Source organism: Prunus avium, chromosome 4 (genome assembly GCF_965620075.1).
Source record: "Prunus avium chromosome 4, drPruAviu1.hap1.1, whole genome shotgun sequence".
Taxonomy (NCBI): Eukaryota; Viridiplantae; Streptophyta; class Magnoliopsida; order Rosales; family Rosaceae; genus Prunus; species Prunus avium.
The window spans coordinates 21473822-21499317 of record NC_142287.1 but is presented as its reverse complement, the minus strand read 5'-3'; the positions used below and the strand labels follow the sequence as shown (position 1 = coordinate 21499317).

General features: G+C 37.4%; 5 protein-coding genes and 1 pseudogene across 9 annotated transcripts; 4 read left to right on the top strand and 2 right to left on the bottom strand.

Annotated features, from left to right (window-relative positions):
- Window positions 1-1123: 1123 nt before the first annotated feature.
- Window positions 1124-2311, bottom strand: LOC110769747 (heterodimeric geranylgeranyl pyrophosphate synthase small subunit 2, chloroplastic). Its single transcript, XM_021973773.2, has one exon. It carries the CDS (start codon window positions 2262-2264, stop codon window positions 1374-1376), a length of 891 nt encoding a protein of 296 aa, XP_021829465.1. The 5' UTR covers window positions 2265-2311; the 3' UTR covers window positions 1124-1373.
- Window positions 2312-4243: 1932 nt separating this feature from the next.
- Window positions 4244-9867, top strand: LOC110769753 (putative beta-1,3-galactosyltransferase 2). 4 transcript variants are annotated; one of them, XM_021973783.2, is made up of 11 exons: window positions 4244-4843; window positions 5732-5828; window positions 5912-5973; window positions 6050-6261; window positions 6359-6422; window positions 7016-7088; window positions 7223-7343; window positions 7795-7882; window positions 7965-8090; window positions 8173-8282; window positions 9309-9867. In XM_021973783.2, the coding sequence occupies exons 1-11, from the start codon at window positions 4731-4733 to the stop codon at window positions 9455-9457; spliced, it is 1215 nt and encodes a 404-aa protein (XP_021829475.1). In that variant the 5' UTR covers window positions 4244-4730; the 3' UTR covers window positions 9458-9867. The 4 variants fall into 4 exon arrangements, with proteins under 4 accessions (XP_021829475.1, XP_021829473.1, XP_021829476.1 ...); XM_021973781.2 differs by having other exon boundaries at window positions 4251-4843; window positions 5909-5973; XM_021973784.2 differs by having other exon boundaries at window positions 4256-4843; window positions 5735-5828.
- A 1258-nt stretch (window positions 9868-11125) lies between these two features.
- LOC110769752 (CASP-like protein 2D1) lies at window positions 11126-12491 on the top strand. Its single transcript, XM_088251578.1, has 3 exons — window positions 11126-11450; window positions 11551-11662; window positions 12047-12491. Exons 1-3 carry the CDS (start codon window positions 11257-11259, stop codon window positions 12308-12310), a joined length of 570 nt encoding a protein of 189 aa, XP_088107704.1. The 5' UTR covers window positions 11126-11256; the 3' UTR covers window positions 12311-12491.
- A 1798-nt stretch (window positions 12492-14289) lies between these two features.
- On the top strand, window positions 14290-16786 carry LOC110769750 (autophagy-related protein 8C-like). 2 transcript variants are annotated; one of them, XM_021973775.2, is made up of 6 exons: window positions 14290-14430; window positions 14552-14621; window positions 15088-15143; window positions 15525-15577; window positions 16305-16423; window positions 16507-16786. In XM_021973775.2, the coding sequence occupies exons 2-6, from the start codon at window positions 14585-14587 to the stop codon at window positions 16593-16595; spliced, it is 354 nt and encodes a 117-aa protein (XP_021829467.1). In that variant the 5' UTR covers window positions 14290-14430; window positions 14552-14584; the 3' UTR covers window positions 16596-16786. The 2 variants fall into 2 exon arrangements, with proteins under 2 accessions (XP_021829467.1, XP_021829469.1); XM_021973777.2 differs by having other exon boundaries at window positions 14301-14430; window positions 14558-14621.
- Window positions 16787-19351: 2565 nt separating this feature from the next.
- Window positions 19352-22390, bottom strand: LOC110769751 (transcription factor MYB97-like). The gene is made up of 3 exons (XM_021973778.2): window positions 22018-22390; window positions 20838-21774; window positions 19352-19816 (listed from the first exon to the last, which is right to left on the bottom strand). Exons 1-3 carry the CDS (start codon window positions 22387-22389, stop codon window positions 19554-19556), a joined length of 1572 nt encoding a protein of 523 aa, XP_021829470.1. The 5' UTR covers window position 22390; the 3' UTR covers window positions 19352-19553.
- A 1975-nt stretch (window positions 22391-24365) lies between these two features.
- LOC110769748 (cytochrome P450 736A117 pseudogene) lies at window positions 24366-24929 on the top strand (annotated as a pseudogene).
- Window positions 24930-25496: the final 567 nt, after the last annotated feature.

The following is a 25496-nucleotide window of genomic DNA, read 5'->3' as shown; positions in this document are numbered from 1 at the left end:
TCTTACTGCATGCCCTGCCACCTAAACGACATGGAAGAAGAAGGACCTCACCGCCACACAGATAAATTTGAGAATTTGAAAAAGACCTGTTACCAACTTCAATGAATTAATTAATCTCTTTCTTTTTCATTTTGCTTTTTGTTTTTTCTTCCTCAAATAAATAAAAATGCTGCAATCTCTTTCAATTCATAGTTCCTCAGCTAGAAAACAAGCTTTCCATGAGCTTTTCTTAATTTTTTTCACTCTCCATTCTTAATTATGCTTTTAACTGTTTAATCAGTTTACCTCTTTTGACCTTTGGGCTATGACCAAGTGTTGTCTCTTTCCTAAATTTAACACCCCCCACCCTTATAAGCATCCCAACTGGTCCCTTCTTAGTTTTTTTCATTCATGGTAATTGCACTTTATTTATTTAAAATATATTGCTTTTCTCCACTCGATACTGAGATGGCAAATTTTGTTTTTAGTAAAACTGTTTTCAGTCCAGGGTATTTTATCAGAAATTTCAAAAACTTGACTGACTTTTCATTGGTGGTCTTGGTATTTTGTAGTTTTTAATTTATAGAGCACAAGGAAAGGATGATCATTGACATTGCTTATTTTAAATAGCAGCAGAACTACAGATATCTAGAAGAGCATATAAATTTGTGTGAAACCGGGAATAGTATTGTTTTGCTATTTTCGGCTAATTACAATATGTCACGCGTGCTAATTTTTCCACTTGACATGTAGTGATTGATTAGGAATAACAAAACAGTATTATTCCCGTTCCACACAAATGTGAGGGACAATAATCCACCTATATTGAAATTAGCCATTTTGGACTACTGAAGCCCAAATGTGATATGCCTTAAAGTTTTGGGATAATAAACAAACAAGTAAATAAATAATTACCAAGAAAAACAAAAACAAACTCATTAGCCAAGGTGGTGATCTAGCAAGTGCGGTACACGCTCACTCAAGACTCAACGACAAAACTTATGCATTATTTTATACAAGTAATAATATAGGTTCAAGTTCAACCACATGGTGGCTCAGTGCTCTTATTACCTTTCAAATCCCTTATCTGTTATTTTTTCGGCCTAAACTTTACAGCATTGATTTGTCGGCATACATTCTAATATAGGAGAATCATAATCCTCTTCTTACTCAATTATTTGCTCGTAGTTTTGCTAAAAATAGTCGTCTATGAAAACACTTTGCCCTCTTTTTCTTTTAAAGAAAAATTTAAAATTATTGGAGTCAAATTACCTCATATTGGCTCCGCCACTCCACGCATACATGCACTACGAATTTACTATAAATTCTACATCAATCAATCAATCAATCGTATACACGTATAATCTCGCATTTTCATATATCGATTTGCAACGTCAAAGGCCCAAGACATGAAGGAAGCTAGAAATTGCCTCAGCCTTTCCTTCATGGAAAAATTCTAGTTCCTTGAGTGCCAAACTTCCGAGCTCCTTCACCACTTCCTTTGTTTCCATCTCATTTCCTTCTTCAACTCTATTTGAAAACGCTCTCATCACTCCCACACACAGACCATATCTTCTCAATCTCTCTATTTCCTCCTCACTTGCACCTCCTAATATGGCCCCACAGGCGGCCCCACATGCATGGAACCCACCTTCCTTTTTTTCACACACGTAGTTGTAGTACCTTGACTGTTTGCACAGCATCAGTATCTCATGGTATTGCCCATCCACCATGCCCTGTGACCCCATGGCACGTGTCATTTCAACGATAACGCGTAAAACCCGGTCCGAATTGTTTTGGGCCGGATCCATTGACTTAGCCAATAACTCATACCCAAATGCAAATATTCCATCTCCAGTGAGAAGCTCTATCCCTGGACTGTAAGCCATGGGCCCGGGTTTGGGCTTGGTCTTGGGCCTATCGGTTGATGGAAGTTGCTCATGCATAACAGCTGCGGCATGCATGAGGTGCAAGGCAGCTGCCGCGGCAATGGCTTGGTCGCGGTGGCCGCCTACGAGCTCACACGCAGCCAGGCACAAGGCCGGCGCAGGGCTGGGCGGGGCAGAAAACACGAAATGGTGCATGGGCTCAAACACTGAGAGTGGAGGCCTGACAAGGATCTGCTGCTTGAGATGGACCTCTATCTCGGCATGCACGGAGGTCCAATAAGGTTGATCTTGCGACATTATGGCCATCGTGGTCCTAGATGGACGGCTAGGATTTGATCTTGGCATTTTATTAGCCAGTGGGTTTGGGTTGCTGCTAATGCAAAGGACAGCTGCCATAGCTAGGAGGAGGCGTGAGGGGCTTATTGAGAGAGGAAGGTGAAGAGGTTAGATACAATTATATAGGAGAGTCTGAGTCTCAGAGGTACAATTATTGCCGTCTGCTTCGTTCATGGTTATCTTTGCTGCCAGTAAGTTGGGTCGTGTGGCCCCCTTTGTCTCCAGAATTACCTGAGCTGCATGTCGTATGCCGACTTACAGTACTGAAAATGAAAAGACAAAACATATAATCAAATGAATATATGGGTTGTTGTGACCAGTCGATCAATACTTTCGGTTTGGAGCTTTACATCACATGCATCGCGTTTTAGTTAATTAAGTTTTGTGATTAATCCCATTTCGTGTGTATCATGTGGTTTCCTATCCATTTCGATTTGCAGTAACTATATTCTTTCTAATGTTTTTCCATGACACAAACCAAACCACGACATGATGTATCATTAAATATAAAATGAAAACAAAAGCCAAGAGATGATTCTTAAATTATGCTTGGTTTGGTTTGATTTAGTTTAGGTCTTAAATCACACGCTGAATTGATGTAATATCACGATTTCCATTACACCGAACTGATATAACATTACTGTTCGAATTGGGGTGAAATGGAATGGATTTTGTAATGCTCCAAATTTCCAAGAGCAAGATGATATACAACTCTTCGATGTATCACATCACATATATACTATTAGCAATCAATAAAGGTGTGTGACTAAAATCCATTATCATGTTGTTGACACGCTAATACTCATTCTTTGTCCTTTTTGTGATATGATAATAGATAATTAACACGCTAATACTCATGAATTTGCTTTTTATTTATATTTTAATTATTGTTATTGCTTAATATTTAAATTCTGGCTAATCAAGCTCAATTTGATTTTGATGAGATCTGATAAATTATCTATCGCAAGTTCAACCCGAGCCCATTTGAACCCAATCAAATCTTAGATAGGGTTTGGGGTGAGTCTTGTTCTTCAAATTATAACCCTAAACAAAAGGTATGTATAAATAATGGGTCATTGCTTGCAGGAATTTTATCATTCATTTCTTTCGATGGGGCCTCTGGACCTGTGAAATCCATTATTTGTGTCATGTTCTTTGCAACGTGCTCCATGTCTACACAGTGCATGCCGTGTTCTGGTATGTAAAGGGCTGTTGAGCTTTTGATTCTCTAAATAAATTAAATTATTTTGCCGACATGTGATACTGGTTGTTCAACAAACATTTATTTTCTTCACTTACAATGCAATATTGTATTAATTTTGCAGTAGTACGTTTCAAATTAAATCATTCAATTTAGTTCATTAACATTTAGCAACAGGGTTAGTGCTAGGTTTATTATATTTTTATACCATATTTTGTATCATCTCTTTAAAAGAGGTGGAGCCCACCAATACAACGAGGCCCAACTCTATTAGAGAGGTGATACACAATGTGGTAAGCCTATTATCTTCCGACATGAATAATACTCGATACACACTTAATTTTCGCCCGTAAATTTTGATTTGCTCCAATTAAAAAAACCAAAAGAAAAAACTTTGATATATGGTCTCGTGAAGTTCTTTTGTATTGTCTGTCTAAAATCCAAAATCCTCTTAGTAACATTCCAAACAAGTTTTAAACCATCCAATTCCAATTTTGTTTCATTGCCAAATACCCATGCAGATGTTTCCCCTTTCACTTAAAAATTCCTTCTTGTGTCTAGAAAAACTTAACTATCATAGGTACATAGGCGGAGCTAACCTTTCCTTATTTGAGGAGGCCAATAACTCAAAACTTTCATAATTTTCTTTCTAGTTGCATGTAGTTTCATGAGTTTTCATTAAATTTTAAAAAAGAAAAATGCGGCGTTTTTGGGTTCACGGCCGCACATATAATTTTTTTTTCTGTATCTCTCGTCACGTCATTTGTCACGTAAAGTTTCTTCCGTATGGATTTGTTACTGCCCATACTCAAAGCCTTTCATAGGCCTTCTATTTTGAGCCAGAAAGTTACTCAAGATCTCAAGTGGTATAGTATTTTTGAGGCACACAGACTTCTTCACCAATCATAAGGTAGTTAAGATGTCGTCTCTCACGTATGGCAAAACTTCAGACGTACAACTTGGGACAGAATTGAATATAAAAAGTTTTGTTGAGGTCAGTTATGTAATTTTCGTACAGTATTTCAAGTTTCAACAGCAATGGTTGTTGGGTCTTCCTCACCTCTACGCACCTCCACCTTCTCTTTAACACCCATTTAGAAACACACAACGACACCGACCCAGAAACCCAAGAGACCAGACCTCCATGCTTTGAGCATGCAGAGGTTTCTCTGAAAATATTTGGGTGTTCCATTTTTCCTAAGGAGCGTGGAATTTTTGGATCTGAATTTGGGTCAAACAAGTGAGTTGACTTCATTGACTTGGAATTGGTAATGAGTCATGTATTGATTTAGCTATTGGGTTTGGTTAGAGTGAAGAGAAGTACAATGTCTTGGAAGAGCAGAGGAGCCGAGTCAGCTTCAAAGAGTGCAGTGTCTCGGAAATGGACCATTTTGTTTTGTATTGGTTGCTTTTGTGCTGGGATGCTCTTCTCTGATAGGTAATTTCTACTCACATAAAGCTTCCATTTTTCTTTGAATTCAATCCATTTGTTTAAGTATTTAGCTTGTAACTCTAATTTGGTGAAGTTTGTAGCTTCCTTTTCCCCTTAATTTTAGTAAAAGATTTGGAATTTTGGTGGGTTTGTGTATATTGGCATCAATTGTGTCAGCCAATAGTTCTTAAAGAATATTGGTGACTGATGATGGATTTTGAACGGTCTTCTGGGTTTGGTAATTAAAGCATCTTTGGTGTATTTGTTAATTGTTTTCTGGGAATCTTAAAGTGGAGATTAATGATGATGACCGTGGTTTTTAAAAAAGCAGTTTTACTAATCAGAAAATGAAGCTTATATGTCCTGAAATTCTCATTTTTCTGTATTACAATTATGAGATTGTGATAGATCTGAATTTCATGTAATAGATCCAACTTTTGAAAGTTTTATATGAATATTATTCATCGTACTGCTTGAATTCAGACATCATGCTTGGACATCAGTTGCTATCCTAATCATTTAGTTCAAGAGAGGACTCTGGTGTCCCTTCTTCATTAAGTGGTCCTGCACCATCTTCTGTGCGGCCCCTCCCTCCCTCGACCTTTCCTTTCCCTCTCTTTGCTTCTCATTGACGGAAAACCTTTTGATGGGTTCCTCCTGCATGATTTCCGGATTAGGATATCAGTTTTTGATAACATCCACTAGCATCACTTATCTGCGTACACGTCACATTCTGGTTGCTACGTGCTATTTTTCTGCAAAATGTGCATGCATACACAGCAAAACATGTTATTACTTGGAACATTATCAAAGGCGATAAAGTAGCGTGTTCTATGGTAGAGTTTAATTCCAGGCTTGTTCTATACTTATAAAATAATAAATAAACTCTGCCAGCAGAATGTGGTCAGTGCCTGAAATTAAAGGCATAGCGAGGACGGAAAGGCATGAAGAAGAAACGCTGCAGTTAGTTTCTGGCTGTGATCCAACAATTGTGAGTATCTTTTATCCAAATAACCATGTCCTTTTCTTTTCTTTATTTGTTTATTTATCTCTACCTTTCTTTTTGTTTAGAAGGATGTAGAACATGAACAGAAGGATGTTTATGGGGAAGTTTCAAAGACTCATCATGCTATACAGTAAGCCAATGCCGGAGCTTATCTAAATTTTGTTGAAGTTGCCAGTGTTATATCTCATGACTCTTGCAAAATGCAGCACACTGGATAAAAAAATTTCAAATTTGGAGATGGAATTAGCTGCTGCAAGGGCTGCACAGGAATCTATCCTTAATGGTTCACCTATTGCAGAAAATTTAAAAATTCCGGAGACAAGAAAGAAAAGAAAATATCTGATGGTCGTAGGAATAAATACTGCTTTTAGCAGTCGAAAGCGCAGAGATTCAGTTCGTGCTACTTGGATGCCTCAAGGTTTGTTGATTGACAACCTGCTTTCTTGTATAATTTTCTAATTAGATTTGAAAGCGTCTGATATTTCCTTTCCACATTTTCTTTACTATATGATTAGGCAATAAAAGAAAGAAGCTTGAGGAAGAAAAGGGCATTGTAATTCGCTTTGTAATAGGTCACAGGTGGGCATTTGAGTTCAAAGCTATTTGTTGATACCAATTTTCTTTTGATTTCGCATTTAGGTATTCCGTCAATAGATTTCATGAAGGTCTCAGTCTTTCACAAGAAAATCTTGTAATTTCGTTCTTTGCTATTGAGATCTTTATCCTGCCATAGATTCAATCTATGTAAAGAGTTTTTATTCATTAAAAACATTCTGGGAATAATACAATGTGATAGAATCAAATACTCTTTTTCCCTTTGGTTGTGTCTTAAAATTCTAATTTCTTTTCCCTCTCCCTTCCACTATCCACATCATAATTTTATTCTCCATCATGTAAAGAAATAGTACAAGTATGCATGCTAGACAGCTTTCAGGCTCCATTGTCTATATGTGTATGTATGCATTCTGTTTTCACTACTGCATTTCTTATTTCTTATTTATTTTTTTGTTTTATCTCAAAGCTATTTTTTTTATCATGATTTACCCCGCCCGGTTATCTACGATTTAGTCATCTCAACTTTGAAATCTTTTGCACTTCTTTAAGGATAAAAAATATAAACTTTAATGATCACAAACTGATTTGTCTTCCTCTATCACCTGTTCCATTGCTAGTGCTACATCAGGTGGTATCCTTGATAGAGCTGTTGAAGCAGAGGACAAAAAACATGGTGACATTTTGCGGCTGGTAAGCCCTTATCTTTTCAACTAGTTCAGTTAGTCTTTTATCTGACTGCAGAACAGATATACAATGTATTCATAATGTGTTAATCTGAGGAAAAAGCTGATCGAAATTTGCCTTCATAAATTTTGTGAAAGCAGGATCATGTTGAGGGCTATCTTGAATTGTCAGCAAAGACGAAGATATTTTTTGCCACTGCTGTTGCTTCATGGGATGCAGATTTCTACGTCAAAGTTGATGATGATGTACATGTAAATATAGGTATATATTTATTACGTGTTCTGTTTCTTTTGTAGGAATAAAAGCATAAGAAATATTTTACTCAGGAGAGTTTTTTGTTTTATTGAGTTTGAAGCATTCATTATTCAAGCTCAAAATTACTTGTCCACTTGGTATTCATAAAGTTTCCTAAGTATTCATGCTTTACATAACCTCTAAAAGTTTTCATGATGAATACTGAGTGATGTAAAGCATTGTCTTTATATGACTATGTTTTGCAACAAAGTGCGTAGTACTGTGGCCAAAAATGTTGAAAATTTGTGTTTTCAAGGTTTTAAAACTGGAAATTGGCTTTTCTTGAATACAGCTGAAATCAGAGTCTTGTTTAAGTAGTCATTAATGTTGGCATTTTTGCTGCAGCCAGTGTGTAATAACTTTTGCCTATAAAGCTCAATTTTCCCTAGTGTCGAATTCATTCATCATGTTTTTCCAGGAACACTTGGAGCAACTTTAGCTAGACATAGATCAAACCCCAGGGTGTATATTGGATGCATGAAATCTGGTCCAGTCCTTGCTCGAAAGTGAGCTGTACACTCTTCAAACTATTTCTTTCAGCTAGTCGTTTTTGCCATTCTTTCCCTTACCTTATTTGTTTATCAACAGGGGAGTGAGATATCATGAGCCCGAGTATTGGAAATTTGGCGAGGAAGGGAACAAATATTTCCGTCATGCCACAGGACAGCTCTATGCTATCTCAAAAGACTTGGCTACTTACATATCAATCAACCAGTATGTTTCCATATTCTGTATGGTGGCAATCTTTCTGCCCAAAGTGCGTTTGCTTATTTCTTACATTATGCTAATCATGTAGGCATGTGCTACACAAGTACGCCAATGAGGATGTTTCTCTGGGGTCGTGGTTCATTGGATTGGATGTGGAGCAGATTGATGACCGAAGATTATGTTGTGGAACACCACCTGGTAATTTCATATGCATCTATTTTGTCCCATTTCCTTTTAACTATCTGGGTATTAATGAGGATTGCTATGGCATTAGTTTTGGGAAAAGAAATTTTGGTCACTAAGCATCTGATTAACCTGGGTTGTTGCATGTACCAGATCTTCAACGTTGTGTTTCAGTTATGTAGAGTGCCAATGGATCACCAAGACATTGTTTATTATTCCGACTCTTATAGCAAATAAGTTGACTTATTTATTTGGGTAGCACAATTTTCACTATGTGGCACACTGGGAATGGGGATAGTTTGGTGATTGTGAAATAAAGCATTGGCTTACATGTTATACAAGGCCTAGGTCCACAGGCAGCTGAGGTTTGAGTTTTTCACTCATTACAGACCCATAGAATTGAAATGCCAGAGGATATATTTAGTGTAAAAAAAGTGGGAAAGACACAATTACCCATTGTGTTTGCTGTTCTGAAAAATAATAATAATTAGAAGAGACGACTACTACCTCTTTAAAGCATGCCTGCCCTTTAGCTATGACCTTTGTTACAACACACAAGTCTGTGCAGTGGCTTTCATATCTAGGATTGTGTTATGGGTTGATTATAGCCCATTAATTGCCACACTTCTGTTTAGCTGGTGACACTTGATCATGGTGACCAGTGGCACATCCAAGACTCGTCATTAGATCTTAGCTTGGATCCTCCAACCTATTGACCATTTCTTACCAGAAGTTCACTTCTTTCTGTTTATGACGTACATTCTCATGTGACTTCTGTTTAAGACTTCAAGGTCAGGTTTGATCATGTGCGGAACAACGTGGGTGAAAGACACCTGTCTTTCCCTGTGATACTCTTTCCATGTTATTGGTGGGTGAGTTTTGTGTGGATTTGCCCATTCATTCATGATAAGTTTACATGTTAAAATTACAAATAAAACAAAATGGGGGTGAAACTTAACGGTGCATGGTTCAAGCTAGGAACAGATATTATCATAATGAAATGTACAATTAGAAGTTTAATGGTGTTAATTGTTACCACAGATTGTGAATGGAAGGCTCAGGCAGGCAATGTCTGTGTTGCTTCATTCGATTGGAGTTGCAGTGGAATCTGCAAGTCTTCCGAGAGGATCAAGGAGGTCCATCGGCGCTGTGGAGAAGGTGAGAATGCTTTGTGGAATGCAGTTTTCTAACCGGCAACTTTCTTCCTAACTCAGGAGGAACATGTAAATGGCTTGAGCTTGTATCATAAAGTTCCACACAGAAAAATGTTTGTAACACGATATGTAAAATGAGATGCATAGCGAGATGGGTTGGCACCCTGCTGGGGAAGTTGCTTTTCCATTTCTGGGATTCTACTCCATTTTAGAAGAGGAGAGAACCCCAATAACAAACTTAAAAGAGGCAAGAGATTATAGTTAATTCATTCTTTGAGTGCTTCCGGGGCCATTTGTAAGTCTTCCATGGCTAATGGAGCTCCACAATAAGTGCCAATGTCCTGCTGCCTTCTACTTTATAAATTAGTGCATTGCAGTTGAACTTTTTGTGGGTTTTATACCCTTTCCATGATAGTAGAAGAAATGAGGATGGATATTTATTTTTTGGTGCTCTTTCTTGATGATGAAGCTTCACTGTGCAAAGCGTATGTGACCACAGGCCAGTTGACTCAATTCACTTGAATTGACTGAGTTAACAACTTGTTGATCATAGATACTGCATTAACTGTAACTCGCAGTATTTATTTGTACTCCCATCTACCTGGCTCAGACTAATGAATTTGAGTAGGTGAACTATAAAAGCATCAAGTGACCAAACAAAGGTCATCCATTAAGTACACAGCTCAACCAAATTGATGGGAGAAAATTTACCAATAAAAGAAAAAAAAATTATGGGTGAAGACAAATAAGTTATCACCATCAGAGGCAACCAAATGGATTATCTAGCTCTTGTACTTATAGCATTCTGGGTGGCTCTTTGAGGAAATTATGTTTCCCAACACAAAAAATAAGAAGAGATTAGACTTATGATCAACAATCCTCTTTAGGGTGGATTTCCAGTTTTCACTCAAGTGCTTGATTGGGACTTGGATAAATAATTTTCTCATCATCTTTCTTTCAAAGTGGTGGAGCATCATCATTTCACTCAATGTTTGCCAACTGTTATATTATAATTAACGATAGCTAATAAAAGTGTTCACCTAAGAAACTTGAAAGAGATGAAAGTGAGGAACTATGATTTCAGTGGTTGAATTGATCATGCTTTTGAATGCATATGTTGTTCAATTGTTCTCATGACACGTTTACTAATCCATATTCGGATTATGAGGAATTGAATTAAAGAGGAGTTTAATTGAGAAAAATTAGATTTCGTATTAACTATTGAAGTTATTTACTAAACCATATGAATGGAAAGAATTTTGCTATACTAAAGTTAAAAGATGGTGTTCGACCAAAAAAAAGTTAAAAAAATGGCGGGCCTATGAATTTCCTTTCTCATAATAAAGTAGTTTAAAGTATCAGGGAAGCCTGATGTCGTGTAGAATCACCATCAATCATTGCATTTGTTCTAGATAATCACAACACACTGTCATGATTTCCAGCACTTGAAAAGCAACAGCCCCACTATCATATCTTTTCCCCTCCCACTAACAAGACTCCATGTAATATATCTCCACACATTCTTTCAAGCATTTTGTTTTATACATAAAAATCAAATAAAACCTTAGCTAAGTAAAATATTGATTATTTTTCCACCAAAAAAAGAGATTACAAGTACGTAAGTACATCTAACATCTTCCCTAAACTGTTTTATATTTATTACCCACATTACCATTTTAGTCTTAGCAACATTTTCATCTCTCTTGTGCATAAAAAAAAAAAAATAGAAAAGAAAAGAAATTTTCATCTTTCTCTGCAGTCTGCCTGCACTCTACTATAATAGGACCAGAGGTTCTTGTTAAAGTGAAAGTTGGTCTTATTTGCATTGCCCAAAAATGAGAGAAAACTTAGATGAAAATGCTCCTAACTTCACTTCCAACCTTCCTGTTCCTGCCCTGAAGCTCCTAGATTGCTCCCTTCGGGTTTCAGTGATTCCTCTTAGCATTGCAACCATATGGCTCACTGTGACAAACAAACAAGACAACATCAGCTATGGGAAGCTAGAGTTCAGCAATTTCATGGGCCTCAAGCAAGAACCCCATTCATCTTCTTTTTCATTTTCTTGGACATTAATTTGTCTGCCTAATTCTTCTGTTTTTAAATTTAATATTTGAGCTGTCTTTCTGCAGGTACATGGTTTGCATCAGCACCATTTCTGCTGCATATGCTTTTCTTGCAACTATGGCCTCATGGATCAGATGCTTGGTGACTAAAGCTTGGCTTTTCTTTGTCTCTGACCAGGTTCATTTTCTTCGCCCTTCTTTGTCCCCTTCAATTTATTTTATTTTCTTTCTCTTTTTTCACTTTCAGACATAATAATAATAATACATAGCAGGTGGATGTTTGGAATTTTGGGGAAAAAAAGAAATACCTACCCTCATAAATAATTCTGTTCTTATTATTTTTTTCACATATGTTTTCAAAGTTTGTCAACATTTTGATAAAATGTGTGATTACCCATTTTGGTTTTTGTCCTGATTTGTGTTGAAGGCTTAATTGTAATGTTGAAAACCACTAATTAAGCACTAATTAAGGTCCCAAATTTGGCACAAATATATGTAAGAGGGTGGCCTAAGGCCTTTGCTGATTTTGTGTCCTTTTCTTTTGTTTGAATTTTGGGTGCAGATTGTGGCTTACTTAATGCTCACATCTGGGGCTGCAGTTGTGGAGATGCTGTCTTTGGCCTACAATGGTGACAGGACAGTCTCATGGAGTGAAGCTTGTAGTTCTTATGGAAGATTCTGCAGCAGAATGAAGGTGGCCTTGGTTCTCCATGCCCTGGCCCTTTGCAGCTTCATTGTCTTAGCTCTGATTTCAGCTTATAGGGTCTTTAGCATGTTTGAGCCACCTGCTGTTTCTCATAAAGAGGTGGATGAAGAGAGGACTTAGATGGGTTTTCTTCCATAAATCTGAAGAACATAAAAAGAAATATGATATATATATATATATATATATATATATATATATATATATATGTATATTTGTGAAATGATTAGTTTTGAAGTGTTTCCAAGTAGTTGGAATATCTGCATTTCCAGATTATAATAAGGGTCTATGCTTCTAACACAAATCATCTTGTTTGAAAAGTGGAGCACTTTAGTGCACTGAAAGTCCATATTCTCACCTACCACACCCAAAGCAGAACTTTCCACCGACTTATTAGAGTAAAGATGAAGCTCCAAAAATTTGTCGGAAAGTATTACACAAAGTAGTGTGACTGTCATTTAAAATGCATTTCATGCGAGCGTTTCAATATTGAAAGAGATTTTAAGTTCGATTTTCTTCTTCTTCATTGATTGCAAAAACGAAAAAAATACTAAAAGTAATAATTTTTTTTATACGACCAAAATTGACAATCAGTCCTTGTAGTTTACTGTAATTATCATGTGATTTACTTATACTAATGTTCAATTTCCATCAATTTAGTAGGTCACATGTAAGGCATTATAATCTTTCTTGTCCATGCTCATTGAATCAGTTAAAATAATGCACTTCAGTCCAAGTAAACCCAAAGAACTTGGTTGCAAATTGATGTAATTAAGTATTCGATCAAAACTAGTATAAACCACAAAGATAAAATCGATAACATTGATTGTTAGTACTACTACGCTCTCTAAATTTATTTAAATTGCTAGTCATGCTGATTTAAGAATGAGTTGATTGTTGCTTGGTTATGATGAGCTATGTATGAACTATGATTTCTGATGGAATTTGTTTGTGAAATGCAGTAGCCAAATTAAACTTCATTTCTAATAGATAAGAAGATCTTAACATGTGCATGAATTCTCCAATTATATAGTGAAGTATTGTTTATATTATATCTGACCAAGCACAATTCGTAAGAAGTGGGCCTTGAAGTGATGACCGTTACTGAACCACCGAGCCTGCCCCTTGTCGAACCATATAGCCACGTCGTCATGCCAATAGTTCAACATCGAAGAAATCACAAGTGCACTGTCGCTATGTCAAATTAATTCCTCAATCTATTAATCTAATCATATTGGTGCCTTGGGTTGTCTCTTTTTACAAATTTCAGTACCATCCGCAGAAGAACGCCAGCGATCGAAGACAAATCTGTAAGTTGACTCCAGTTTTGGACATAAGGCCTTCTCCAGGGAGACAAAATCCAAAATTTGGAATTTTTAGCCCAGAATCTTTTCCAATTCATGTATTTGGAGGGGGGAAATTTGGGTTGACTGAAAAATAGGGTGGAATTAACATTACACTTCAATGACTGCTTTTCAAATGGGTTGCTTTCTTTTGTTTTGTTTTTTTAAAATCTAAGGGCTAGAAATCAATGGCTGATATTAAAACTTGGCTGGATCAACAGGAAAAAAGTAATTCAAGAGTTGAAATTTAAATCCAAAGATAAAAATAAGTAAATATATTATTCTAAGTTGGATATAACCTCAAAACTCTATAAATACTCATCAATTTGTTAAAAAAAAAAAAAGAATTATATAATTCTTTAACAATTTAATAAAATTGTGAACTCAAATTATGAGTTCACAAGATTGGAGGAAAAAACAGATTGCGTCATAAAAAATGAAAATACATAAATAATTGTATTTTGGATTTGAGTCCTCTAGGGTTGGAACAAGTACAAATTAAAGCAAACTTGTTGAGCTTAGCATTGTATTTGTTTTTCAGTCAGAGTTGACCCAGTTCTATTTGTGGTCCATCGAAACTCGGCCCAATATGGAGGAGGTTCAGAAAGGACTGCAGTCCAGATTAGTCCAAGGAGAACTCAACTGATTGTTGTGACCCTTTGAACAGCAAACGAAACGACAACGATGACCGTCGTTTAGTGGAGAAGGTGAATGAGTGAGGAGTGAAGAAATTTGCTTTCGGGATAAGTAGTAAAAGTAGTCACATCCTTTCTTTTGAGCAATATCAGTTTACCGATCACAGTTTTTCGCTTTTGTATTTCTTCTGTTTCTCTCTCTCTCTCTCGCTCGCGGATTCTTTTCCAAATATTTTTCCTTTGCTTGTTCTTCAGATATTCTGTGGTAAGAAGTTGCAGAAAAGAGAAGGCTTTTTGGTTTTTTATAGTCTTTCGATTAACCATTTTTTTTCAATCGGAAACCCTAATTTGGTTCTTTTTTCTGTGCTGTGATCGGAACCCGGAAGTGCTAGCGAAACCGTCAAGACTTGTAATCCTCCATGGCTAAAAGCTCCTTCAAGCTGGAACACCCACTCGGTTCTCTCTCCCTCCCTCCCTCTCTCTCCCTCTCTGATGTGATTGATCTCGAGTTACATATGGGTTTTGTTGATTGAAAATGGGTCTCTCGCAATTTCCTTAATTTATGAACATAGTATTGAAATTTTGTTATTTTTATACTGAATTAAGCTTCAACCTTTATCTTTCTTGATTTGGGCTATCTCTTCTTTTCCCTTATTATTTTCCTTTTTGTTTATATTTATGAGTTGTATGATCTGTGTTGCTGATTTTCTGAGATTTAATTTAGAGATGAATTGTCAACCTCAGTATATGAATATTACTTTTAATTTGAATTGGTCTAGGCCCTTCCATTTTGATTTTCTCTGTGTCTGCCTTCTATAGAGTCAGCATCACTATAGTTCTGATATCTTCCAGTAGATCAGATCCTACAAGCTTATTCATTTTTCCTTGTTTTATTTTTTTTAATTGTTGGTTCTTTCTCCAGAAAGGAGGCAGGCAGAAGCTGCTCGGATCAGGGAGAAGTATCCTGACAGAATTCCGGTATGAATATCATTTGCAATTCATCAAGAGCCATCTTATAAAAAGGGTCATGGGGCAGTTAGAAGCTATAAGGCCTTTTAGAGCCTAAGCACAATGCAATTATAAACTTTAACTTCTCAAAATGTTAATTAATACAAAACTTGGACCAAGAAAAGCTTGTTTAAGCCTTGAGCTTTGCAAAAAAAGCATGTGCTCTTGTGTTTGAGTTGTGCCTCTCTAAAGGGACTTCGTGAAGGTCGAAAATTCTCCAAGCAATACTCGTATAACTTGGGGCTTGAAGTGTGGTGCATTTTTATAGCACTTTCAAGACCCTTGTCCATATGCAGTATTATACATAATTGTTCTTTAATTATGTGTTCATCTTCTTTTTTCTCTATATAGGTTATTGTGGAGAAGGCTGAAAGAAGTGACATACCAGACATTGATAAGAAGAAGTCAGTCTTGTCTTTATTTGTTTCACATGTGCTTTATATATTTCTATTTTGGTTGTTCCCAATTTTCTTAGTAATCAAGACTTCATACTGGCTTGTACGTGATAGAATTTATTTATTTTTCCTGCTTTGATGAGTTATGCCATGATGCTTGCTTCTTGGTACTCTGCAATTTTCTAAAAGGTTTTCGTTTTGAAGAATGTGCACATGTGTGTGTCTGCACACATTTGTGTGACACTTCTTTGGTAGGGTCAAGACTTGATACATGCTTCTATGTTATAGATTTTTTTTTCCCTGCTTTGATGAGTTCTGCATGGGCTTGCTTGCTGGCACTTTACAATTTTCCAAACCATTTTGAAAGAATGTGTGTGGTGTTGTTGGCTATATATGTCTTGCATGGGATTAAGTTAGACATTGCCAAACTATGGTTACATTATAGATTATTTCCTACATAGGGTGTTTCATGTGTATGATTAAGTGTTTACCGTGGAACACAAACAAGTTATGCGTCTTTGATCTAGAAATTTAACTTCACATGTATCACTAGCCATCACGGTTTCTCACTTCATAATATTACCAGAAGAAATTAGGAAGAGCTAGTGCTAGCATTGAAGCTGAAATGTTAGTTTCTAACAAATGGACTTTTGATTGTTACACTCTGTAAAACATTCTTTTCACAGTGCACGATCTAATTCAATGGATTTTGTGTAATGATCAATGGTTGAAACAGATATTTGGTTCCTGCTGATTTGACTGTTGGGCAGTTTGTTTATGTGGTTCGTAAGAGGATAAAACTCAGTGCTGAGAAGGCTATTTTTATATTTGTCAAGAACATTTTGCCACCCACTGGTGAGAATAATGCTCCAAAGATGTTTCGTATATGCATCTAATGACCTATTTCTCAACTTATGTTTGGTTTTGTGCTATTGCAGCTGCCATGATGTCTGCAATCTATGAGGAAAACAAAGATGAGGATGGTTTCCTTTACATGACCTACAGCGGCGAAAACACATTTGGTTAATCCCAGTGCAGTCAAGTTGATATGTAAATAAGACGTTTAAGAAGTATGAAAAATTTGTAAATTCTCGGATTTCAACTTCTGCTATTGCAGTCCCAAATTTGAGGTTGCTCTTCCTATAATGCCTACTGTTAACATTTGGATCTATGACCTTATGCTGGAAATATTATATGGTTAATCCTTTTATGACTTCAGTGAGTAAATTGTTGAATGCATGATGTTTATTTTTCTTTCCAATTTTTCATGTTTTGCGTTTGTGTTTGATGATTTCCTACCTAGAGTGCCATGATATCTATTGAATGTGCTTGGTGCTCAACCTTGCTGCAAATTCAATCTCTTCTTGAAGTGCTTGAACCACACTCTACTCCTTGAACAACACTTTACTCCACCATTAGTGCTTGAACCACACTCTACTCCACCATTCCTCCCATTATCATTTAAGTTTGGTAAAATATGACACGTCTCATTCTTTGAAGGACAACGAAATGCCACCAGCTGGTCCTGGGCAACAAGGTTGAAATCTGATACCTGTTTAGCGGCTAGGACCAGACATGACCGCCACCAATGAAAATGCACTAACTGTCGTGTCTCATGCTTTCGCAAGAGGCGATGACCGTTATGTGGAGCTTTGTAGAATGACTTGCAGCATCATGATCATTCTATTTCCCAAGTTTCTTATGCTCTTCTAAAATATGTTCTTATAGTTACAGCTGAACAATACCAGTTGCTTATGGACTTGTAAGCTCATCAACAGCGAAGACACTATTTTAATCACCAAGTGACAAAAAAACAGAAAAAAGACATCAATTAAAATATCAACAGCGAAGAAATTTTCCAGCGAATTTTCTCGGGAAACACCCCCTTATACACCCCCCACTGTGGATGCTCTTATGTGGAGCTTTGTAGAATGACTTGCAGCATCATGATCATTCTATTTCCCAAGTTTCTTATGCTCTTCTAAAATATGTTCATATAGTTACAGCTGAACAATACCAGTTGCTTATGGACTTGTAAGCTCATCAACAGCGAAGACACTATTTTAATCACCAAGTGACAAAAAAGAAAAAAAAACAGACATCAATTAAAATATGATATTATTTTAAACACCAAGCCGTAAACTGGTCACATTGCCTTACTAACATTCTTTTCTATATACTAATTGCTGATAAATCTCCCAACCCACATGGCTCAGTTGTATATATAATTATTCCATGCTCATTCATCCCAAATTTTCTCCTAGCGTGCCAGAAACTCCATGACTGCAAAAACCAAAAATCATATATCAATTACTTAAATCATGTGACAGAATGATTTAAAGATAATCATACAACATACTCCCAAAAATATAATAGAGTAATACTACAAACAGTAGACCACGCAAGCGTTAGTAGTTGCTATTGATGTAAGTGAACCTCACAATGCATTAATGGGTGACATATAAAAAAAAATGTGCGCAAAATGTTATACATCGATAACAACAGTTGTGACAGGGACTTTGGACTCTTGAGTAAAAATGTATCTTCACAAATAAGGCTCTCAAAATTCCATATTATAGTATAAAACACTTGAAGCACATTTGATAGGTGAGGACTTTTTTTCCCTGGTTTGATTCTTTAAATGTCTCATACTAACATGAAGAGTTGTAATGAGAACTACACTAATGAAACACAATAAATAAAAACCATTTATAAGGGGGCATGTTCAAAGTACTTTACAAGTAGATATGAGACACTTTTAACAATCACTTTTGCATTTATTAGTGCACACAAAGTTGATCAAAGCACTCTTTCTTCTTTAATATTTTAAACTGCATTATTACAATAGTTTTTTTGTTTCCTTCAAAACTTTAAAGAAAAAGTGAATAAAAGTCGAATTCGTGTGGAAATAAATGCTCTACAACTAAAACTAAAAACTCAGAATTAAATATACATATTAATCATTGATTAAATAAAAAATTAAATAGAAAAAGTAAAACTTACTACGACGAGTACGCTTCTTGTACAAGATAGTGTAATCGCAGTGACGGCACTGAACCTTTTCGCTTGGCTTCAAAGTGACTTCTTCCCCACAACCTACAAGTTAACATCACAAAATAAAAAAGGCTTGCTTTTTCATGTTTCCAAAAAATTATTTTCTTTCATTCTTTCCAGCGAATTTTCTCGGGAAACAAAAGGAAAAGTGGGTACCTCCGCAGGTGTACTTGACTTGCTCTGGCTGAGGCTGAGGATCCATGATCTATGAGGGTCAGCTTCTAGGGTTTGTGACTTGACTGTTTCCTAAAGGTGAAAACCTAAACAGTAAATATTTATAAGCAAAACAAAAGCCTGATATTTGTACTTCCCTTTTTATTTATTTATTTATTTATTTTGTTTTGTTAAAAGAAGCAAAGTCCTAAGAAACAACTGACTCTCAGGCATGCTACAAGTTACAACTGTTTTTTTTCCCCCCAGCTAATTTGGGGACATACCATAATTAGCCTGCAAATTAAGTTAAAATTATTAATCTTCGCATGTCATTAATGATTAATCTGGCCTCCAAAATAAGTTATTCCTCACCTGCCACATTCATAAATTTTTTTTTGATAAATACCACGAGATGTCGACACATCCGAAAGGTGGGATTAATCCCCGTTCGAGATTCAACTTGCCCCAGGCCACATTCATAATTTTGACTAATTAATATTCTGCCATTTTAGGCAGGGGATCTTGGCTCTACAACAAGGATTAGGCAAATCAACACAAAGTATCAATTACCATAAGTGATAAATTAGATCTATAATTAATAATGTGGCATCCATAATTGATCCAAAAAAAGATATATAAGTTAATATTACAATACCATGATAAAGGCAAACACCATCAAGGAGGATGAAACAACAAGAGTCTCTTTTAAGCTATCAAAGCTTTTATTATCTTCTCTGTAATAATTTATAATAATATTTTGTATAGTTGAATATCATCCTCAGCAAATTCCCGGCATGTTGTCCCAAGAGCTAGAGGTTCTGCCATGCTCTGCTGTGGCAGCAACAGGGAACAATGAGGCCATATGCTGCTGCATGTCAAAATCCAAACAAGCATCTGTTACGCCGGAAGAGTGACTGTTGGAGAGCTCTCCACTGTCACTATACCAATCGGAGATGGGATCGGTGGAAGGGATGAAACTGAACAGCTTTGACAAATCTTCAGGCATGGAGCTAATGTGATCATCCTGGATTGGCTTTGCTTCTGGCATGTATTGAGAGAAAAGGTCATTACTACGAAAGTCAGATTAATTAACAAACAAATTAAGAAAGAGAAAATGGCTCCTAGCAGAGAGAGAAAGAGAGAGCACATCCTTTAACTAGGTTTTGCAAATATGATGAAGGATGAGCATGAGACTCGCTGTAAACTCAGACATCCTCGGTTCCAACCCTCAAATGCGCAAAAACTTAAAAGGATAAGAGAAGTTGAGAATAGAAAAGAAAAGATAGAGAAGTCCACTCTAGAGGCAGGGTCAGTTAATCTGCACCATCTAAACCATCACTTACTTAAAAAGAACAGAAAAGAAAAGACATATGCACACGCTTCACACACAAAGTCTCCATATTCGAAATATGGAAATGTGTGGACATCAAGGCTTTACCTAAAGATGCTAATGACACACAAAGTTTTCCACTTCAGAAGATGATTTTACTTGTTCATTATCACTAATATTAGAAAATCAAATCATAATTCATTTTGGGGAATCTGAGGATAAGAACTTTGACAATTGAGATGTTAATGCGTCTGAGCTGTGTTTAGTGTCATAAACCATAATTGAAACATAAATTTTTTTTCTTTCACGACTCACTCAATTCAGAAAAACTTTTGTGAAACGGAATATCAATATTTTGCTATCCCGATCAATCATGGTATGTTACGCATGATAAGTTTTTCATTTAGCATGATTGGTCAGGATAGCAAAATAGTGCTAATTCCCATTCCGCACAAGTGTTTCTCCACTCAATATTATGGTAGTAAAGGTAGCATTTGAAACGCATTAAAAAGAACCAAAATCAAAGCAGATCAAAAGGAAGTTAATGCTTTAGAAAGCATCAAAAGCCCACCTTAAACAGCATTTGATGTGTCCGACACAATAAATTGCATGCACACAATGAAACAGAGCATTTAAGCACAAACAAGCAGAAACAGAGCATTTATGATGAAAACCGAAATTCAATCACAAACAAACAAGAATAACAAAATTAACAAAAAACCAATACTTCACCTAATAACGAGCCCGCCATGGAGCTTGTAGACTGCAGCCATCGGGCATAATTATCCGACACATACTTCTCCTCAAATGAACTAAATAGCCCATTTGCTCTCTTTGAAGGATTTCCACCACCACAAGCTAATACCTCAGCTTCTTGTAATAAGTCCTCCAACAACCCATTACTGATATGGCTCTGGCTGGCGGATACTGCTGCTGCTGCCCCTGCCGAGCTTACCTTAGTATCAATGGTAACCTCAGACTGCGTTTGGGATACTTGGCTTGAAGGGAGCTCCGACTTGACTGAGTAAACTGAGCCAGTAGATGACAAGAAACTCTCAGAGTACTCGAACTGGGTTTGCGACGATGGCAATGGCGGTAAAGATGGGTTCAAAGTCCGCGGGAACTGAAAGGAGGCAATGTCAGGCATTGAATTGGTGCCTGTTAAGTGAGAAGAGGCCATGTCGGTCATTGAATTGGTGCGTAGAATGGAAGCACTTCTTTGCGGGGTTGGGGAGACAGGGGGGGAGAATCCGGTAGAGTCACGGTACCTTTTGTAGCGTACTGGGGCTCCGAGGATGGGGGCGGGACGGTGGAAGGTGAAGGAGGAGAAGGAAGAGTTGGTGGTGGGGTTGCTGGGATCAAAGAGAGTAGTGGACTTGGGATGGTGTGGGGAGGAGAGAGGAGAGAGAGATGGTGGAGTGGGGGAGAGTGAGTGCACATTATGGGCTTGGATTGGGCTTTGGATTTGGAAGGAAAACGTTGGGGTTGTGCAATTAGTGGTGGATTGGAAAGGGTTAGGGATTGTGGTTGTGGGTAGGGATCGGGAATGGGAATGGGATTGTTGGGATTGTTTAATGTCATTGGGATATAGCGGTAGGCCTTGGCGCTGCCTCCTCTTCACCCTTGTGTTCCAGTAGTTCTTTATTTCGTTGTCTGTTCGCCCAGGTAACTATACAAAAAGGAACAGAAAGAATCAGATGAGATTAAAGCAAAAGCCATAGCAGTTTTTTTTATTTTTTCTTCAAAAGCAGGGGGAAGAAGCCATATGAAATCTGTTTCCAGAGCGAAAAGGCCAATCCCAGCAGCATTTTGTTTTCCAAAACAAAAACATGGGCAGGCAGCAGAAGAAATAAAAAACACAGAAATGAAATGAGGAAATTATCATTAAAGATGAAAACTCATTTGTAGTTACCTGAGAAGCCATGCGAGCCCATTTGTTGCCATACTTGGCGTGCAGCTCAAGAATGAGCCTCTCTTCCTCAGGAGAGAAGGCACCTTTCTTCAAGTTGGGACGGAGATGATTGGCCCAGCGGAGCCTGCAGCTCTTGCCGCAGCGATTGAGGCCAGAGTTCCTCTGCACCGCGTTCCAATTGCCCTCGCCGTGTTTCCTCACATACTCCATCAAAATCTGGTCCTCCGCCGCCGTCCATGGACCTTTCTTCAGACCCTTGCTGCCCTCCACCACATCACCACCACCTCCTCCTCCGCCGCTCAATTCCTGCGGCGACCTTCCCTCGCTCTGCTGTGGCAAACCGCTGTTGTTGTTGTTGCTGCTGGGTGTCATTATCAATGAAATAGAGAGACCAATATCAAAGATAGACAGATTCTGGTTGGCCCAGCAAGTCAATATCACACACAACCCAGGCAGAAATTGTATATAATTGCAAAGAAAACTATTTGAGCTGCACTTTTTTGTGGCCCCCAGTTGCTTAGTTTTTCTTTGAAATTTACATGTTAATTATGCTGCCCTTTCTATTGGGTATGTTGATGAGTTTCTGTGGGTTTTTTTCGTTTTTTTGATAGCAGTATTGGGTTTGACAGAGACCCCTCTCTCCTCCTTTGTGATAAAGAAACTTTGTTGTAGCAATACTTCAACCTTTTAGAGCTTGTTGGGGTTCGAGTATTAGGAGAAAGAGAGGGGCGGACGAGGAGGAGGTGGTGGTGAGAGAAGAAGCCTTCCTTTAGCCTCTAGCACCCGGAAATCAGACGAGCGATGAGAGATGAGAGATGAGAGATGGGTTGTTGTTGTTGTAGTTGTTTGTTGCAGCGGAGGAAGCCTCCTAAACAAATATGTATAATAATGTAAAATGTATGTGTTTAGAAGTGTACTTGTGAGACTCCAAGCTGTAACAAAATTTTTTAGGGGCTGCTCATATTTTTGGGCAATTGGTTTTTTCAAAGCCTTTTCATCACGCGACACAAAATCTTCTTTTAGGCTTAGCTGGTACCTTGGGGTGTCTTGGCATTTGTCAGTTCATTACTGTGGTAAAAAAGGTAAAGACAGATGGGTTTTGGTTATTTTGGGGGAAGTGGGTAAGGTGGCAGTTCAAGATTGCCATTTCGTTCAGATTGGGGAGTTAGCTAAGACGGCGCCGTTTTTCAGAGTTTCAGTACAAACTACAACCCATTGGCTCCTTTTGTCACCCACGGCCTGGACGCGAAGCCCTCATGTCCTCTGTAAGAGCACTTCCAACGGTAGCCCATGTCAGGGCAGGAAGGGCCCAAGCCCTGTTTGCGCATTCCAGCGAGCCAAAGCGGCCGGGGCAGCAGTTGGGTCCCAGAAAATCGGGCCAGCTCAAAGGCAAAACAAGCCCGTGCTCTAGCCTGAGGGCAGCTAACGTCATGGCTAACGCCATGTGCACAGAAGTTTAAATTTTTTTTACTGTTGGCGCATGCATTGTGTGCTGACGCCAGGCTGGCGTCAGCCCTGATTTCTGCCAACGGCTACAAGCCACGTGGTGCATTTTGGGTTCTCCGATCGTTTTTGTCCTCTAATCCAATGGCTGTCCATTTTTTTTTAAAGCTTAAAAAATCTAAAAAAAATTCGAATTTTTTTTTTTAAAACTACCAAAAAATTCTGAATTTTTTTTTTCTATAAATACCTACCAAATCTTCATACATTTTCTTCTCCTGCCAATATTATTCACTTTCCACACCCAATTTTCTACTACTAAATTTCATTTGTATAAAAATATAAACGGCCTCTTCCATCGAAGCCGGAGGGTCGTGGACAAATGATCGAAGAGGTCAAAATCTTGGTGATGAGGTAAAAAATTTATAATTGCCGTTTTATTCAATTTAATGTCATTATTTTTAATATTTTCTTGCATTTCTAATTTAATTTTTTTAATAGATTATTCAAGGCAAAAGAAAAAAAGGAAAACCATTACACATGGCTCCTCAATTGAGTCAATGTGCCCCCCGTGCATTCATTTCGTGTCCCACATTCCTTCATTCCGTCAATTTCCTCAATAACACCGTTAACTTGCTGACATAACATAGGTGTTTTAGTAATTTGACATATTTCTTTGAAGCATGATCATTTTCAGAGATTTTGAATATTTCATTTTTAAGGCCTCCTACCTTTATATATATAGATATATAGATAGATAACATGTGAGGTTATTCCTAAAGAACCCCAATTCTTTTGAGTTTATATCTAATTTTCCATTACTTTTTAATCGATTTTTTCCGTTAAAATTTTTGTAGGAGGTTTTTGTCTGTGGCACTGACACCTCATTTACACTCCTAGAGTGGACAATGTCCGAGCTTTTAAGGCATCCAAGAGTCATGGAAAAATTGCAGAATGAGGTGAGGGGGATAGTGGGCAAGAAAACAGACATAATTAGAGAGGATGATTTGGTTGAGATGAACTACTTGAAGGCGGTGATCAAGGAGACTCTTCGCCTACATCCTTCAGTTCCATTGTTATTGCCCAAGCTATCGACCCAAGATGCACAAATAAATGGGTACGACATTAAAGCCAACACACAAGTTATAGTGAATGCATGGCAAATTGGAAGAGATCCCAAGTCATACAACAAGCCAGAGGAATTCGAGCCAGAAAAGTTCTTGGACAGTGCCATAGATTATAAAGGCAATTACTTCCACTACATTCCATTTGGGGTTGGCAGAAGAGGTTGCCTAGGAATTCAGTTTGCCATGGTTGTCCAAGAGATTGCTTTGACAAATTTAGTGCACAAGTTCGACTGGGCGTTGCCCGATGGCACAAGAGGGGAGGACTTAGACATGACTGAATTTAGTGGAACAAGCATTCGCAGAGTATTTCCGCTTAAAGTTGTTGCTATTCCATATTCGGGCTAATATAGTATTGGTGTATGCGAATTGGAACTCCTTTATTCACAGAAAATAACAAATTATAATATCTTACGCCATTATCTGGTAATAAGAATTTGGCCTTAGAGGACGTGTTGTCTTAAAATGAAATGTATGTACTGCATATATACCGGTAGCTCCAAGTGATGATGTTCGTAGTTTGATCATTGTTCATATGCCGCCACTGGTCCAAACACAAAACACACTAAAGCCCAACCTGAGACTGCAAACAAAGATAAAATGCCCATTCAGAAAAAAAGACATTAAATACACCCAAAATTAAAAAACCTAGGCCTTATTCCAATAGTATAGAACCCAAACATTTCTGGGTTGAAAACAGTAAAGCGCTATGAGTGAAATACATTCAGACTTGGACTCAATTCTCAATTCTTATTTGGTAATAAGAATTTGAAATAATGTTTAGGTTTTATGTTATCATTAATATAAGGGTAATGCTAGGCTTACTACATTTTTTATACCACATTATATACATCTCTAATAGAGGTGGAGCCCACCAATACAATGGGCCCCACCTCTATTAGAGAGATGGTATAT

What these genes read in the sequence shown, in the direction of transcription:
- LOC110769751 (XM_021973778.2), bottom strand. Translation starts at nt 22,389, where the DNA reads ATGACACCCAGCAGCAACAACAACAACAGCGGTTTGCCACAGCAGAGC. An exon ending in GGGCTCGCATGGCTTCTCAG is followed by an intron (nt 21,775 to 22,017) that starts GTAACTACAAAT and finishes CTTTTTGTATAG; the next exon opens with TTACCTGGGCGAACAGACAA. An exon ending in CATGGCGGGCTCGTTATTAG is followed by an intron (nt 19,817 to 20,837) that starts GTGAAGTATTGG and finishes AATACATGCCAG; the next exon opens with AAGCAAAGCCAATCCAGGAT.
- LOC110769753 (XM_021973781.2), top strand. Translation starts at nt 4,731, where the DNA reads ATGTCTTGGAAGAGCAGAGGAGCCGAGTCAGCTTCAAAGAGTGCAGTG. An exon ending in ATGGTGACATTTTGCGGCTG is followed by an intron (nt 7,089 to 7,222) that starts GTAAGCCCTTAT and finishes TTGTGAAAGCAG; the next exon opens with GATCATGTTGAGGGCTATCT. An exon ending in TGATGTACATGTAAATATAG is followed by an intron (nt 7,344 to 7,794) that starts GTATATATTTAT and finishes ATGTTTTTCCAG; the next exon opens with GAACACTTGGAGCAACTTTA.
- LOC110769750 (XM_021973775.2), top strand. Translation starts at nt 14,585, where the DNA reads ATGGCTAAAAGCTCCTTCAAGCTGGAACACCCACTCG. An exon ending in AGTATCCTGACAGAATTCCG is followed by an intron (nt 15,144 to 15,524) that starts GTATGAATATCA and finishes TTCTCTATATAG; the next exon opens with GTTATTGTGGAGAAGGCTGA. An exon ending in GAACATTTTGCCACCCACTG is followed by an intron (nt 16,424 to 16,506) that starts GTGAGAATAATG and finishes GTGCTATTGCAG; the next exon opens with CTGCCATGATGTCTGCAATC.
- LOC110769752 (XM_088251578.1), top strand. Translation starts at nt 11,257, where the DNA reads ATGAGAGAAAACTTAGATGAAAATGCTCCTAACTTCACTTCCAACCTT. An exon ending in AGCAATTTCATGGGCCTCAA is followed by an intron (nt 11,451 to 11,550) that starts GCAAGAACCCCA and finishes GTCTTTCTGCAG; the next exon opens with GTACATGGTTTGCATCAGCA. An exon ending in TTTTCTTTGTCTCTGACCAG is followed by an intron (nt 11,663 to 12,046) that starts GTTCATTTTCTT and finishes TTTTGGGTGCAG; the next exon opens with ATTGTGGCTTACTTAATGCT.
- LOC110769747 (XM_021973773.2), bottom strand. Translation starts at nt 2,264, where the DNA reads ATGGCAGCTGTCCTTTGCATTAGCAGCAACCCAAACCCACTGGCTAAT.